Raw genomic sequence first — 13,254 nt, 5'->3', positions numbered from 1 at the left:
GAGTATTGCTGTACAGTGTGGGATCCGCATCAGGTGGGGCTGATGGATGTCATCAAAAAAGTTCAATGAAGGGTGGCTTGCTTTGTACTATAGTGAAATAGGCGAGATAGTGACACAGATATGATACGTGAATTGGAGTGGCAATCATTAAAACAGAGGCGTTTTACGTTGCGACAGGATCTTCTCCTGAAATTTCAATCATCAGTTCTCTCCTCCGATTGTGGAAACATTCTTTTGGCACTCACCTACATAGGAAGAAATGATCATCATGATAAAATTGGCTCGCACAGAAAAATTTTAATGGTCGTTTTTCCCACGCACCGTTTGAGAGTGGAACAGTAGAGAGAGAGCTTGAAGGTGGTTCATTGACCCCTCTGCCAGGCACCTTATTGTGAATAGCAGAGTAAATCACGTAGATGTCGTTGTAGACTATTATGTTATAGTATAATGTTAAATTTCATGTTAATGAAATTTATCAGCTGTAAGTATAGATTCAGTCTATATTTTAATGGAATTAACAAGATATGGAAAAGGTAAGTTTCTGTTCACTGTAAATATGACATGTTGAGTTGCAAACAGTCACAATGAAAAGATACACATTAGCTTTCAGCCATAGAGTTTAACGGGGAGGCCCGAAGCATATACAGATACACATGCACATTCATTCACACGATGTGCCATCTTTATAGCGAGTAGCAGTCTTGTCTTTTCCTTACATTGTTGATATTCCAACCTGTAGTTCCCATTGTTTTAGGGGAATTAGCCATGATAGTAGAAGGTAAGTAGATTATCTCCCAAAACGTATGCAGTGGCAAATGCAAGCACTGTGGTACTTGTTCCAACTCTTCCTCTGGAATGATTTATAGTTTTAAATCAGCGTCAGTTGAGCAATCATTATTTGGAAAAGGAGGGAAGGGTGGAGGCTGAAAACTGCAGAGGGAGACCAAGGCTCAGACACAGTGAGCAGGTTCAAACAGATGTAGATTGCTGTAGTTATGCAAAGATGAAGAGGCTTGAACAGGCTAGATATGTGGAGAGCTGCATCAAATCAGCCATTATACTAACAGCAGCAATAACAATAAAGTCAAGGTGACTGAAAAGCACCTAGTATATATTAATAACCATTTTGCATTTGGGCTTGAAAGGACGATTCCAAGCGTCTCAGAAATTGGTAAATTGCAGCCTTGGCCCTGCTGTTTAACTGGTTATTTTCGGAAAGAGCGATGACCTGTGAAAGCACACATCTGTCCTATCAGTCAGCTACGAAATTTTTTTCCAGTACTTTTGTAATGAGATGGTGACTAACACACTACTGTAACATCCCACGTTATATGTATGCTGTGGAATTTAGAGAATACCATCAAAATACTACTTCTGTTACTTTGTTCATTTAGATTATTCCATCAACATGAAAAAGGTTTTTCCGCCCTCCTCTTAAACTCCCTAATTCTTCTGTCTTTACACCCTCTTGTTCTCTTGTTTTGGCTTTAATTAGTTTTTTGTTTTCATTCTCACTGTGATTTCTGTCAAATTTGTACTATTATATTCTTTTCATTACCAACAATTTAATGTGATTAATACTTCGGAATCTGAATCTTCAGTGTTTTTCCTTTGTTACTTTCGAATCTTTTGTACACTTTTATGATCTTTCTTGTTCAAAAGTCTGTATTGACTTTACATCTGACTGCATGTTCAGGGTGATAGATATTATTCTACTGAGCCAGGTGAAGCCGTGGTTAAGAAGCTGTATTCTGGAAGAGCAGGATTAAAATCTCTGTCTGGCTATCCATATTTAGGTTTTCCACAGTTTCTGTAAATCATTTCCACCAAATTGCGTTGAGTTTCCTTTTTTAAGGCTGCAGCAAGTTTCCTTTTTCCTCTTGCAGTTACTGCTATTGCTTTCTCTTATCATATTGGGATTATGGAAATTTAAACTGTGACTTTCCTTCTTTACCTGCTGTGTGCTTGCTTGAATTAAATGGTAACATGAATCTTCATACTAAATAAATGAAATAATTTACTTTTTCACCATTTGGTATGGAATCTGCCTAGTACTATTCAGTCCTGGTAATTTCTATACATTTGAATGTAGTACACTTTTAATATTTACAATTAATGTCATTTAGAGGAACCATTCAGAATAATAATTTAATTTTCATTGTTCTATTTATTTCCAGCCTGTGCGGCCACAAACTCCTGTGACTCGGATGATAACAACAACGGCTTTGAGGCCTCAGTCGCCTGTCACGACTGCCACGACAACACTCCCTTCAACGATTACAACGCAAATAAGGGTACCTACTCCCACACTCCCTACTCCCCCACTTCACATTAGGCAACCCGTGCAGGTGCAGACAAAAACCCCAACTGCTATCCAGCTGAGACCTCCACCTCCTGTGCAGATAAAAGCTGCAATACCCCACATTAAACCTCAGACAAATGCCTTTGTCAAACCTCCTACACCTTCTCTCTTGCCAAAACCTGTAGCAAAAGAAAAAGAAAAAAAATCATTCTCATCTGCAGGGTACACGTAAGTATATGCTTATGCTTGCAATTTTCTCTACTGACAGTTTTTGTTGCCATAATTTCTTTCACATTATACAGTCAAATAGTTGCTAAGAGTGTTGTGAAACTTCTTTTTCTGCAGAGGAGATGATGATATCAATGATGTAGCGGCAATGGGTGGTGTCAATCTGGCAGAAGAAACTCAGAGGATTCTGGGTTCAACTGAATTTGTTGGGACACAGATTCGTTCATGTAAAGATGAAATATTTTTACATGCAGCTCCTCTTCAGCAAAGAATCAGACAAATTGGTGAGACCCATTTATTATTTTCTGATCAGATGTAACTAACTATATTGAAGCAATCATTGCAAGTGCTGTTTATGTGATAACAACGTATCAAATGTTTTGATTTGTTTTTATGAAAGTTGCTCGTCATGGCTTAACGGAAGAGCCATCACCAGAAGTTGCAGCACTGATATCACATGCAACTCAGGAGAGGTTGAAAAACTTGATAGAAAAATTGTCCATTATTGCAGAGCATAGAATAGATGTTATTAAGGTAAATATATATTCACTTTCTGTTGTAACAAAATCATTTTTATCTACTCAGTTCGTTAAACACTACTGTTTCTTTTGTTTAAAGATGGATCCGAGGTACGAGGTCACACAGGATGTTAAAGGACAGCTTAAGTTTCTGGAAGAATTAGATCGTGTCGAAAGGAAGAGACATGAAGAGCATGAACGGGAGCTACTTTTAAGAGCTGCAAAGAGTAGATCAAAATCTGAAGATCCAGAGCAAGCTAAATTAAAAGCAAAAGCCAAAGAAGTATGTAATTTCTATTTTAGCTTTTTATATTTCTTTCACAGTCTGATACTATAATAATAATAATTGTTATTATTTACTACTACTACTGCTATTATTTTGAGGATACTATAAGAACATATTAATTGTCATGCAGTTGGTTCCTTTTTGTTGAGCTACCTGCAACAGTGCTCTACAGTTCATGCTTGAATTGTTAAGTACAGCGAAACCTCCTTTTTACACTTTTAAAGGGATTTTTTAAAAGTGATGTAAATTACTGAAAATGTAAATGGTGGAAAATTGTTTTTTAAGCATGTACTTTATAATATGTTAAAAAGCAATTTTATTAATTGTTCTGACCCTTAAATGAAACCTTTTATATTTTACATTTTGTGAAAATGTTTGCTCTTCATACCAAACAAACCAGAATTATAGTTTGTTTCAATTTTTTTCTGGTGAAATTCTTCTTGCTGGTTTTCTAGTTCATAAATACAAGATGTTTCAAAATTATTATCAACATTTTAAGGCTTTATTACTTTCAACTTACAGTTGTAAATAATACATCAGATGAACTCAAACAGTTTATCTTCCAAGTGTTCATTTTGATCACTATTTCTTACATGTCACACATCTAGCCGATAGATGAGTTCTCTCCAAACCTTGATCAGCATTTCTGAAGTAATTGTGGCAACAATCTCATTTTTTTAAGTGTGGTAGATCAACTGGTAGTAGAGGCACATACACATCATTCAAAGGTAAAAATCACATGATGTCATATAAGGTGAATGTGGACACCATGCAAAACAAGCTGTCATCTGATCCCTGCAGCCAATCCTGCAGTGGGATACGTTGTTTAACCAGTCAAGTTCTGAGATATACCAGCACCATCTTGCTGCCAAATAAAGTTATGTGGTTCATTCTCTTCCCAATTGAGGAAAGAGCCATAGTTCTAGTGCATCAAGTTAAGAAACACCAGTTACAGTTGCTTGACCAAAGGGAACGTTCAATTTAGGGGAGTCTCATTGCAGCTGTACCATCTCACGGATATTTTTTGCCCCCCCCCCCCTCCCCTCCAGCTTTGCACATTAGGTGTGTTCACTTTTCCATTTTGGTGAAATACTGATTCATGCCCTTTTGTGACCAGCTAGTGAGAGACTCTCTGCTCTCGATGACCAATACAGTCAGCCTGTTAGCTGTAACCTACCCTCCTATATAAAAGACACAAACCGTCACCAACACTGTTCCTGTATTAACAGCCCAAATGACCATGGCCTTGCCACTGTTGAACCATACCATTCCCAATGCCTCACTGACTCCAGTCCAGCATGAGCGACTATATCCTCATGCGTAATTACCTCTCCTTGGAAGGCATCATCTACAAACAAATCCATTGTTCTATTATAGGCATCTGGATGGCACCATCCTATCCCAAACTACTCGTGTACCATCTAGAGGCATACTTCCTGACCACCCAGAATCCCAAACCTCTCACCTGATTCAGATTAGTTGATGACATGTTTGTGATCTGGTCAACGGGTGAGGACCACCTACCCACATTCCTCTCAAATCTCAACACCTTCTCCACCATTCACTTCACCTGATCAACCTCAATCAGACCTTTTGCAAATATACTAAGGGTCCCCTGGAAGCTTTCACACACCGAAATTACCCTCCCAACCCTGTGAAGAAACAGATCTCCTGTCCCTTGTCTCTCCAGTCACCCACCACCCCGCCCACATGCCCAGGGTCCAGGAACACTCGACACATGATGCAGTATCACTCAGGACTGGAGCAACTGAATCACAGTCTCTGACAGGGTTTCGACTACCATCCATTGCGTCCTAGAATGAGGACTATCATACCCACTATCCTCCCCACCCCTCCCACTGTGGTATTCCACTGCCCACTGAACCTAAGCAATACCCTTGTCCATCCCTACTCCACCCCTGCTCCCAGTCCCTTGTGTCATGGCTCTTCTCCCAGGAGTACACTTAGAGTCAAGACCTGTCACATCCCCTCACCACCGCCTATTCCAGTCCGATCACAAGCATCACATACTCCATCTGAGGCAAGGCTACCTGTGAAAGCAGTCATGTTATCTGCAAGCTAAGGTGCAAACATAGAGCTGCTTTCTATGTGGGCATGACACCTAACAAGCAGTCTGTGTTGCGTATTTGGCCAGTGACAAAATGTGGCCAAGAGCCAACCTGATCTCCCAGTTGCTGAACATGATGCCGAACATGATGTGCTTCATTTCAGTGACTGCTTCACAGCCTGTGCTTCATTTCAGTGACTGCTTCACAGCCTGCATCATCTCAGTCCTTCCTACCAACATGAGCTTTTCTTAATTGCACAGGCGCAAAACTACTTTCCACAAGAATCACATTTCTTGCTTTAGAAGAATGGCTTTTGGCTGAAAGCTTAAATTTGCAGCAGTCTCTTTGTTGTGTCTGTCTGTGACTCATTGTCTCCTCTATATGGCTAGTAGCATTCTATCCTTTTCATAATGTTGCCGTTATTGCATCCTGGACTTCCAGTATTTGTTTCTTTACCACTAATGTTTTCAAAGTAACACACATTTCAGCACATGTTTTTTCAAAGTACCACTGCTGTTAAGAAGAACCACTGATGTTACAAAAGCTCTTTCGTAGCATCAGTGGTTCCTGCTAAAGGCACTGGAATTTCAAAACAAAATGAATAAAATTGTAGTTTGAGACAGAAACCACTAGGGCTCAAAAGGCATATGGACATAAGGTGTATCAATATAAAATTAAATTCATTTGTTTTGTGAGACACTTGCAGGACCAAATAATATAGGAAGAAAATAGGCATAGTCTTTGATTCATTTAATGGATTTGCTTTGTGTTGTTGGGGGGAAAATTTACCAAGAGTTTCTTTCATATCTAGCACAAAGGAGACAGACATGTTTTCTCTAGTGTCAACAAATAGAAAACAAATTTTAGTCATGCTGAGTTGCTGTAAAGGAGCCATGCTACAGGGAGCTGTTCTAGGTCTGTTGGTTTCCTTGATGGATATTGATATCCTGTCACTAATGTGATAGATGACAAAACAATATTTAGATGTCACTGTGAGAAACATATAAAGTAAAGGATTTAGCATATGGGTAGTGGCTAAAATAAACCACTGACTTGCCCTAAGTTGACAATCATTTGAGTACAACAAAAGGCATTGCATAAAATTTATGTTCCAGAACTCAATTAAGAGCAGAATTTGCTATTGCAAAACACTCAAATAATTGGTGAAATAAATTTCTTTTAATTTTTTTTTTAATTTTTTGGACTATAGGTTGGTGCAAAGGTTTCTTGTTTCACATTTACATAAGAGTTTACAAAATTGCTAGTGTGGTCTTCACTGCAAGAATATTTCCAAATGTCGTCAACACTGATGTATTTAATCTTGTGTTCCTCTCTCTTTATATCCTGTACTATCATATTTTGGGGCAACTCTACGCATCTGCAAAGAACATGACTAGCTTAGAAAGAATCTGTGACACAGCCGTTCTCTCTCTCTCTCTCTCTCTCTCTCTCTCTCTCTCTCTCTCTCTCTCTCTCTCTCTCTCACACACACACACACACACACACACACACACACACACACTCACACTCTCTCTCCCTGATGGAACTTCTGTATAATAGTATGAACTCCTTCAAGAAGAACTCCAACATTCACTCGATGAAAACTAAGCAGAAGAATCATTTTCACTTATATTTTTCAGTTTTTCCCAGTGTATTTTCTGGAAGAAAAGTTATCAGGCAAATAACCATATTATGCCACAATCATCTGACCATTCACCAGATAAGTGGTTGGCCAGTTTGCATTTGGATAACACACCTTTAAATGTTGTACAGCAAGATGTGTACTAATCTGCTAAACTAAAGGTTTTCAAGTGACAAACACTTTATTTTGAGCAAGAGTACCTTGCAATAATCTTGAGCATTTCAGTGTTACGTGTTATTTGTTTTTGTATAATATTGCCAATCTTTTGTTTTTGTCTTTTTTCTGAAAAATATTTAAATAGTAACTCCTTCAATGATGAATAATTTTGTCTCAGATGATTGAACAGAGTCTGTGAGAAAATAAAATAAAGAATCCACCACTGCCATATCATCGTGTTGATCCTGTGCAGTTGTTAACAAAGGAGTGGTGGTGGTGCATTGTTAATGAGGTACTAAATTTTAAATGATACTAGAGATTCTTGTTCAGAAGTGTCAAACTCTCAGAAATTTTCTGTGGAGTTTTACATTTTAGTTAATGAATCAAATAACCATTCATTGGGAATGAATAAGAGTGTTACACGTAGAACTGCAAAATAGTATTGTCAATGTATAAAAACAGATGGTGGGTCATTGCGACATAGCAGTTAGTATCGTTAGCTAGTAATCTAAAAGATCCAGGTTTGGCCTGAGGAGAAAAGGTAAAAAATTTTGCTTAAAAAATAATGAGCTATCACAGCTGAAGATTTCTAATGAAAGCAGGCACACTCAACTCATTTTCTTTTCTATCTGTTTTCTCAATTTAAAGAAATAATCAGATGAATAATTTGATATGCTAGGATTTTGATTGTCAAAGGGACATCGAAAAATTTTAATAGCCTGAGAGTGAAATTTGTGTGGATTAGCAAAGTAAAATGATAACCAAACTTCTCGTCAAGTAGTAATAGTAACTGGAGTGATGAATGGATAACAAGAGTTAGTGTTATTAATAGTATTATGAATAGGAAATATAATAATCAGACTTGGTTACTACAACAATCATATTGCTGGAATTGAATGGAGGTTGGTACCCATCAGGTTTTAAGTGAACAAGGGTGTAGAAAAGATGGAAGCTGTCAAGCAAAGTCCTTCATCAAAGTTACATGCAACAGTAGTTGAGTCGGTGTATTTTCCCCCTTTCTTGTGTAGCCCTCAACTACTTAATGTTTGGTAAGTAGATATGTCTTCAAATGTGATCAAAAAGTAACAGGAAGTTTTTAATTTCACAGTTTTTTTACATCTGATCTTCAAAAATTGTATATCTTGTTGGTACATTATGTTCCTGATGTACATATCTGTTTTCAGATGTTTGGAATATTTAGTTATTGTTGACAGTTGAAAAGGTTAAACATGTTTTCAAGTGCTTGGCAAATTTTTAGTTTAAAAAATGATGTATCAAAGAAACTGTATTAAATTTTATGCGGAAAATGGAATAAAGTGCAGCATTGCATTCTAAATGTTGACTATGGTCTGTCTTTTGGCAGACTTACTACGAGAAGACAAGAGTGTATGAGTGATATAAATGTTTCAGAGAGGGTAGCGAAGACATTGAAGATGACTCTTGCCCTAGATGCCCTAGCATATAAATCACTGAAAAAGTAAAGAAAATGATTCTGGAAAATTGCCAAATGACCATTCAGGGAAATTACTGAATCACCATCAGAGAGGTTGCTGATGGTGTTGGCATATCCTTTGACTCGTGCCAAGTAACTTTTTGGGTGTTTTGGGCATGAAATGTGTAGCAGCAAAGTTTGTTCCGAAATTGTTGAATTTTGACCAAAAAAGACGACACACAGACATTGCTGAGGAATTGCTGAATGGAGTCAACAGCAATGATGAAACATGAGTCTAATGGTATGACATCGAAACTGAGGCCCACATAGGTTGGTTTTTTTTCCCAATTACAATGGGATAGTACATCATGAGTTTCTGCTTGTGGTAGTATAGTCAATAAGGAATACTACCTGCAAGTTATGCAATGTTTGTGTGAAGCAGTCTGAAGAGGAAAACCAGAATTGTGGCAAAAACACTCATCTTAATAAGGCTCCTACTTACACCTCAATGCTTGTTCATGATTTTTTTGGGGGGAAAAAAACCATTGATGTTGCCTCAGCCACTGTATTCACCAGATGTGGCCTCTTGCTACTTCTGTCTATTCCTGAGGATGAAGAGAACCCTGAAAGGATGTCTTTTTGCCACCATTGATGAGATAAAAACACAATTGCTGAAGGAACTGAACACAATAACGAAAAGTGATTTTCAAAAGTGCTTCCAAGATTGGAAAATGCAGTGGCACAAGTGAGGACTACTTTGAAGGGGAAAAGTTGAGGTTGATGGACAAGTAAAGATTCTTCCATAAAAATAAAAATGCCTGTTGCTTTTTGGTCAGATCTTGTACATATTATATTCCATCCTGAATTTTCCATTATTACAACATGACTGAATATTTGATGTTTTTTAACATTGAAGCAGAGTTATTACCAACTATTGTTACATATGTTACTGTGCCCATGTCACATTCTGATGACTGAAACAGAGAGTCCTGGATAATGGAAAGTTTATAGTGGAGGAGGAAACTGAACAGAGGAATACCATATAGTATGGAATGGGGAAAAATACATAAGTGGAAGTTGTTCCTAGAGTTGCAGTAGGTTAGAGGTATATGCCAAACTTCTCTTTGAAACTTCCTGACAATTTACAACAGACTGAGAATCAAACCTGGAACCTTGCCATTCATCTAAAAATGGAATTTATCAAGTGGATTACATCAGTCGTCAACAGTGACTCTGTAATCAAATAATTGACTGTCTATACTACTATGATTCTTATGTGGGTTCTGATAACAACTTAGTCGTGATGAGCAGATGTCTGCAATTCAAATGAATAAATGAGTACATCTCACCTGTTGTGAAGGAGGGGGTTGGGGGGGGGGGGGTCAGATAGAGGTAAAGGAGAGGCATTAGAGAAAGTGGGATGTCAAAGAAAATATATTGCTAGCACACTACCAGCTTCTGTCCAGAGATAATATAAAGGACAGAGTGAGAAATGAAGATGGGCAAAAGAAGAGAAAGAAGAAGTGAAATGAATGGTGCCATTAAGAGCGTGGAGAAAAAACAAAATTGGGGAAGTGAAGTGGGGAAAAAGAATAAAGAAACTAATTGAGTCAGTAAATAAAGTGTAACAATAAAAAAGAAGTTAGGGAGGGGTCATATTATAACAGAGATTAAATCCTGGTGGACTCAGAAACGTGAGGGTTTGTTGTAGAGGAAGTTCCTGTCTCCACATTTCGTAGAAACAGTTTCATGTTAGATGATTCAATTTTTTTTTCCTTTCGATGCAATTAAAGGCCACTCACATCTACAGATTGTTGGCTAGAATAATTTGCAGAAGAATGGAAATAAAGATTGAAACTTACTACATGAATATCAGTTTTGTTCCACTGTAAAGGGCAAAGGCACCAGAGAAGCAATGTCCTGTTTGTTGTTAGTAACAGAAGAGAGAGAGAGAAAAATGACACATACACTATGGTATCAAAAGTATCCGGACACCCCCAAAAACATATGTTTTTAATATTAGGTGCATTGTGCTGCCACCTATTGTCAGGTACTCCATATCAGTGACCTCGGTGGTCATTAGCCATCGTAAGAGAGCAGAATGAGGCACTCCGCGGAACTCACGAGCTTCGAACGTGGTCAGTTGATTGGGTGTCACTTGGGTCATGTGTCACTTGGGTCATGTGTCTGTATGTGAGATTTCCACACTTCTAAACATCTCTATGTCCACTGTTTCCAATGTGAGAGTGAAGTGGAAATGTGAAGGGACACGCACAACACAGAAGTGTACAGGCCAACCTCATCTGTTGACTGACAGAGACTGTCGACAGTTGAAGAGGATTGTAATGTGTAATAGGCAGACATCTATCCAGACCATCTCACAGGAATTCCATACTGCATCAGGATCCACTGCAAGTACTATGACAGCAAGGCAGAAGGTGAGAAAATTTGAATTTCATGGTCGAGCGGCTGCCCATAAGCCACACATCACACTGGTAAATGCCAAATGACGCCTCGCTTGGTGTAAGGAGCATAAACATTGGACGATTGAACAGTGGAAAAATGTGTAGAGTGATGCATCACGGTACACAATGTGGCAATCCGAAGGCAGAGTGTGGGTATGGCAAATGCCTGGCGAACGTCGTCTCCCAGCATGTGTAGTGCCAACAGTAAAATTCGGAGGCAGTGGTGTTATGGTATGTGCATGTTTTTCATGTTGTTTCGTGTGGCACATCACTGCACAGGCCTACATTGATGTTTTAAGCACTTTCTTTGTTCTCACTGTTGAAGAGCAATTTGGTGACGGCGATTGCATCTTTCAACACGATTGAGCACCTGTTCATAAAGCATGGCCTATGGCGGAGTGATTACACGACAATAACATCCCTGTAATGGTCTGGCCTGCAGAGAGTCCTGACCTGAATCCTATAGAACACCTTTAGGATTTATTGGAACGCCGACTTCGTGACAGGCCTCACTAACCAACACCAATACCTCAGCTCAGTGCACCACTCTGTGCAGAATGGGCTGCCATTCCCCAAGAAACCTTCCAGCACCTGATTGAAATTATGCCTGCAAAAGTGGAAGCTGTCATCAAGGCTAAGGGTGGCCCAACACTCTATTGAATTCCAGCATTACCAATGGAGGGTGCCACGAACTTGTAAGTCATTTTCAGCTAGGCGTCCGGATACTTATGATTACATTGTGTATTTAATGTTGTGTACATGTATAAAAGCCTTAGACATCTTGATAGCTTAGCAGGATGTAATTTCAGAAACAACTGAATAATCATCAAAACCAAGTTGGTGTAACAGTAAATGGAAGAATATTTCAGAATAGAAATAAAATTACAGGAGGTACATACGTCAATGGTAAAAATGTCAGACAACATAGCACTAATTGGCAAAGATCTGATGGAGCTATTGGCTGACATGGTCATCCTATTTATCTCCAAATTTGGGTTAAATATTCATGAAACAAATACAAAATGATGAATAGTAGTAGATAGGACAATACTAATTTCCCAAACAGTGAAATTGAGGATTACACTGTTGGAGAATGTTAAAAATTATGGGGGCAAATATGAAAAATGAAGTGAAGATTAGAAGAAAGATATACTGAATATCCTTGCCAGAAGAAAAGGGAACTTAATTAATGCATTTGCAAAAACATTCATGGATACTGTACATTGCATTCAGAGGAGCATTAGAGGGAGCAAATGGAGTCACAATCTAAGATAAGATTATATGAAGCATATTGTTGATGACACTGGATGTTAGAAGTATTTGGAGAAAGCAGTATAGTAAGTGCTGGAGGATGAGATAACCAATTTAGAACAATGATGACTGAAAAAGAGGGAAGGGGGATATGCATGGAAATATCACTGAAAATTAACCTTGAGAATGGCATTTAGATTAGGCACTAAACGAAGTCAAGTAACTGAATGTAACTGTGAGATAGCTGTATTTCATAACTCCACAGGGTTGGGTATCTCATCTGTTACTGTGTATTGTTTGTCTTCCTTTCCCATGTAATTGAGGTTTCACTCTTAGCTTAGTATCTGATAAAATTTTCCTTTTGTCTAATATTTTTGACATTGGTTACCCTTTTTTCATGTTTGTTCTTTGCAACCATGGATGCTTAGAAATAGAAGTTTTTTCCTACTCTTTTGGTGTTGCTGAACTGTTGTATGGGTGGTAAATGTAACTCTTCACCTGCTGGTATTTGCTTGAATTTCCCCATTTTTGACTGGATGTGAGATTGAACATCATTGAAGAGTGCATAGTGAATGTGTTCCTTCAGAGAGTAGAAAGTAGGAAAAATTGAGCCGATTGGGGGAAGTGTTGGTACTTAAAAAAGCTGCCTTTGAAAAAATGTGTAGATATGCAAGACAAAACAGCTTGTGATCATATTGAGAATGTACTTGATTGCCGTAAAGTGATGTCATGTTTCTTCGAGGAGTTACTCAATTTGCTTAGGCAATATCTACTTACAGTGGAATGTAGGGCAAAACTGCGAATTATATTTGCACTGTTGTAAAAATGGATGACGTGATGCAATGGAATGTGTTATATCAGAAACCACAGAATTAGAATTTTTCGTAAGATGTTTTATGCCATCA

The 13,254-nt window shown here is 38.2% G+C and overlaps 1 protein-coding gene across 4 annotated transcripts in view; it reads left to right on the top strand.

Annotated features, from left to right (window-relative positions):
* The window catches only part of LOC126267441 (transcription initiation factor TFIID subunit 4), a 184,080-nt gene that overhangs the window by 108,894 nt on the left and 61,932 nt on the right, over positions 1-13,254 (top strand). For 3 of the 4 annotated variants that reach the window (XM_049972718.1, XM_049972730.1, XM_049972722.1), the window contains 4 exons: positions 2,178-2,530; positions 2,648-2,814; positions 2,931-3,064; positions 3,149-3,331. In XM_049972718.1, coding sequence (XP_049828675.1) covers positions 2,178-2,530; positions 2,648-2,814; positions 2,931-3,064; positions 3,149-3,331 — 837 coding nt within the window. Of the gene's footprint in view, positions 1-2,177; positions 2,531-2,647; positions 2,815-2,930; positions 3,332-13,254 lie in introns of all 4 variants that reach the window. The other variant, XM_049972710.1, reaches the window with a different exon arrangement.

Source organism: Schistocerca gregaria, chromosome 1 (genome assembly GCF_023897955.1).
Source record: "Schistocerca gregaria isolate iqSchGreg1 chromosome 1, iqSchGreg1.2, whole genome shotgun sequence".
NCBI lineage: Eukaryota > Metazoa > Arthropoda > Insecta > Orthoptera > Acrididae > Schistocerca > Schistocerca gregaria.
Note: the sequence above shows the minus strand (reverse complement) of the source record. Positions and strands in the feature narration are given on the sequence as shown.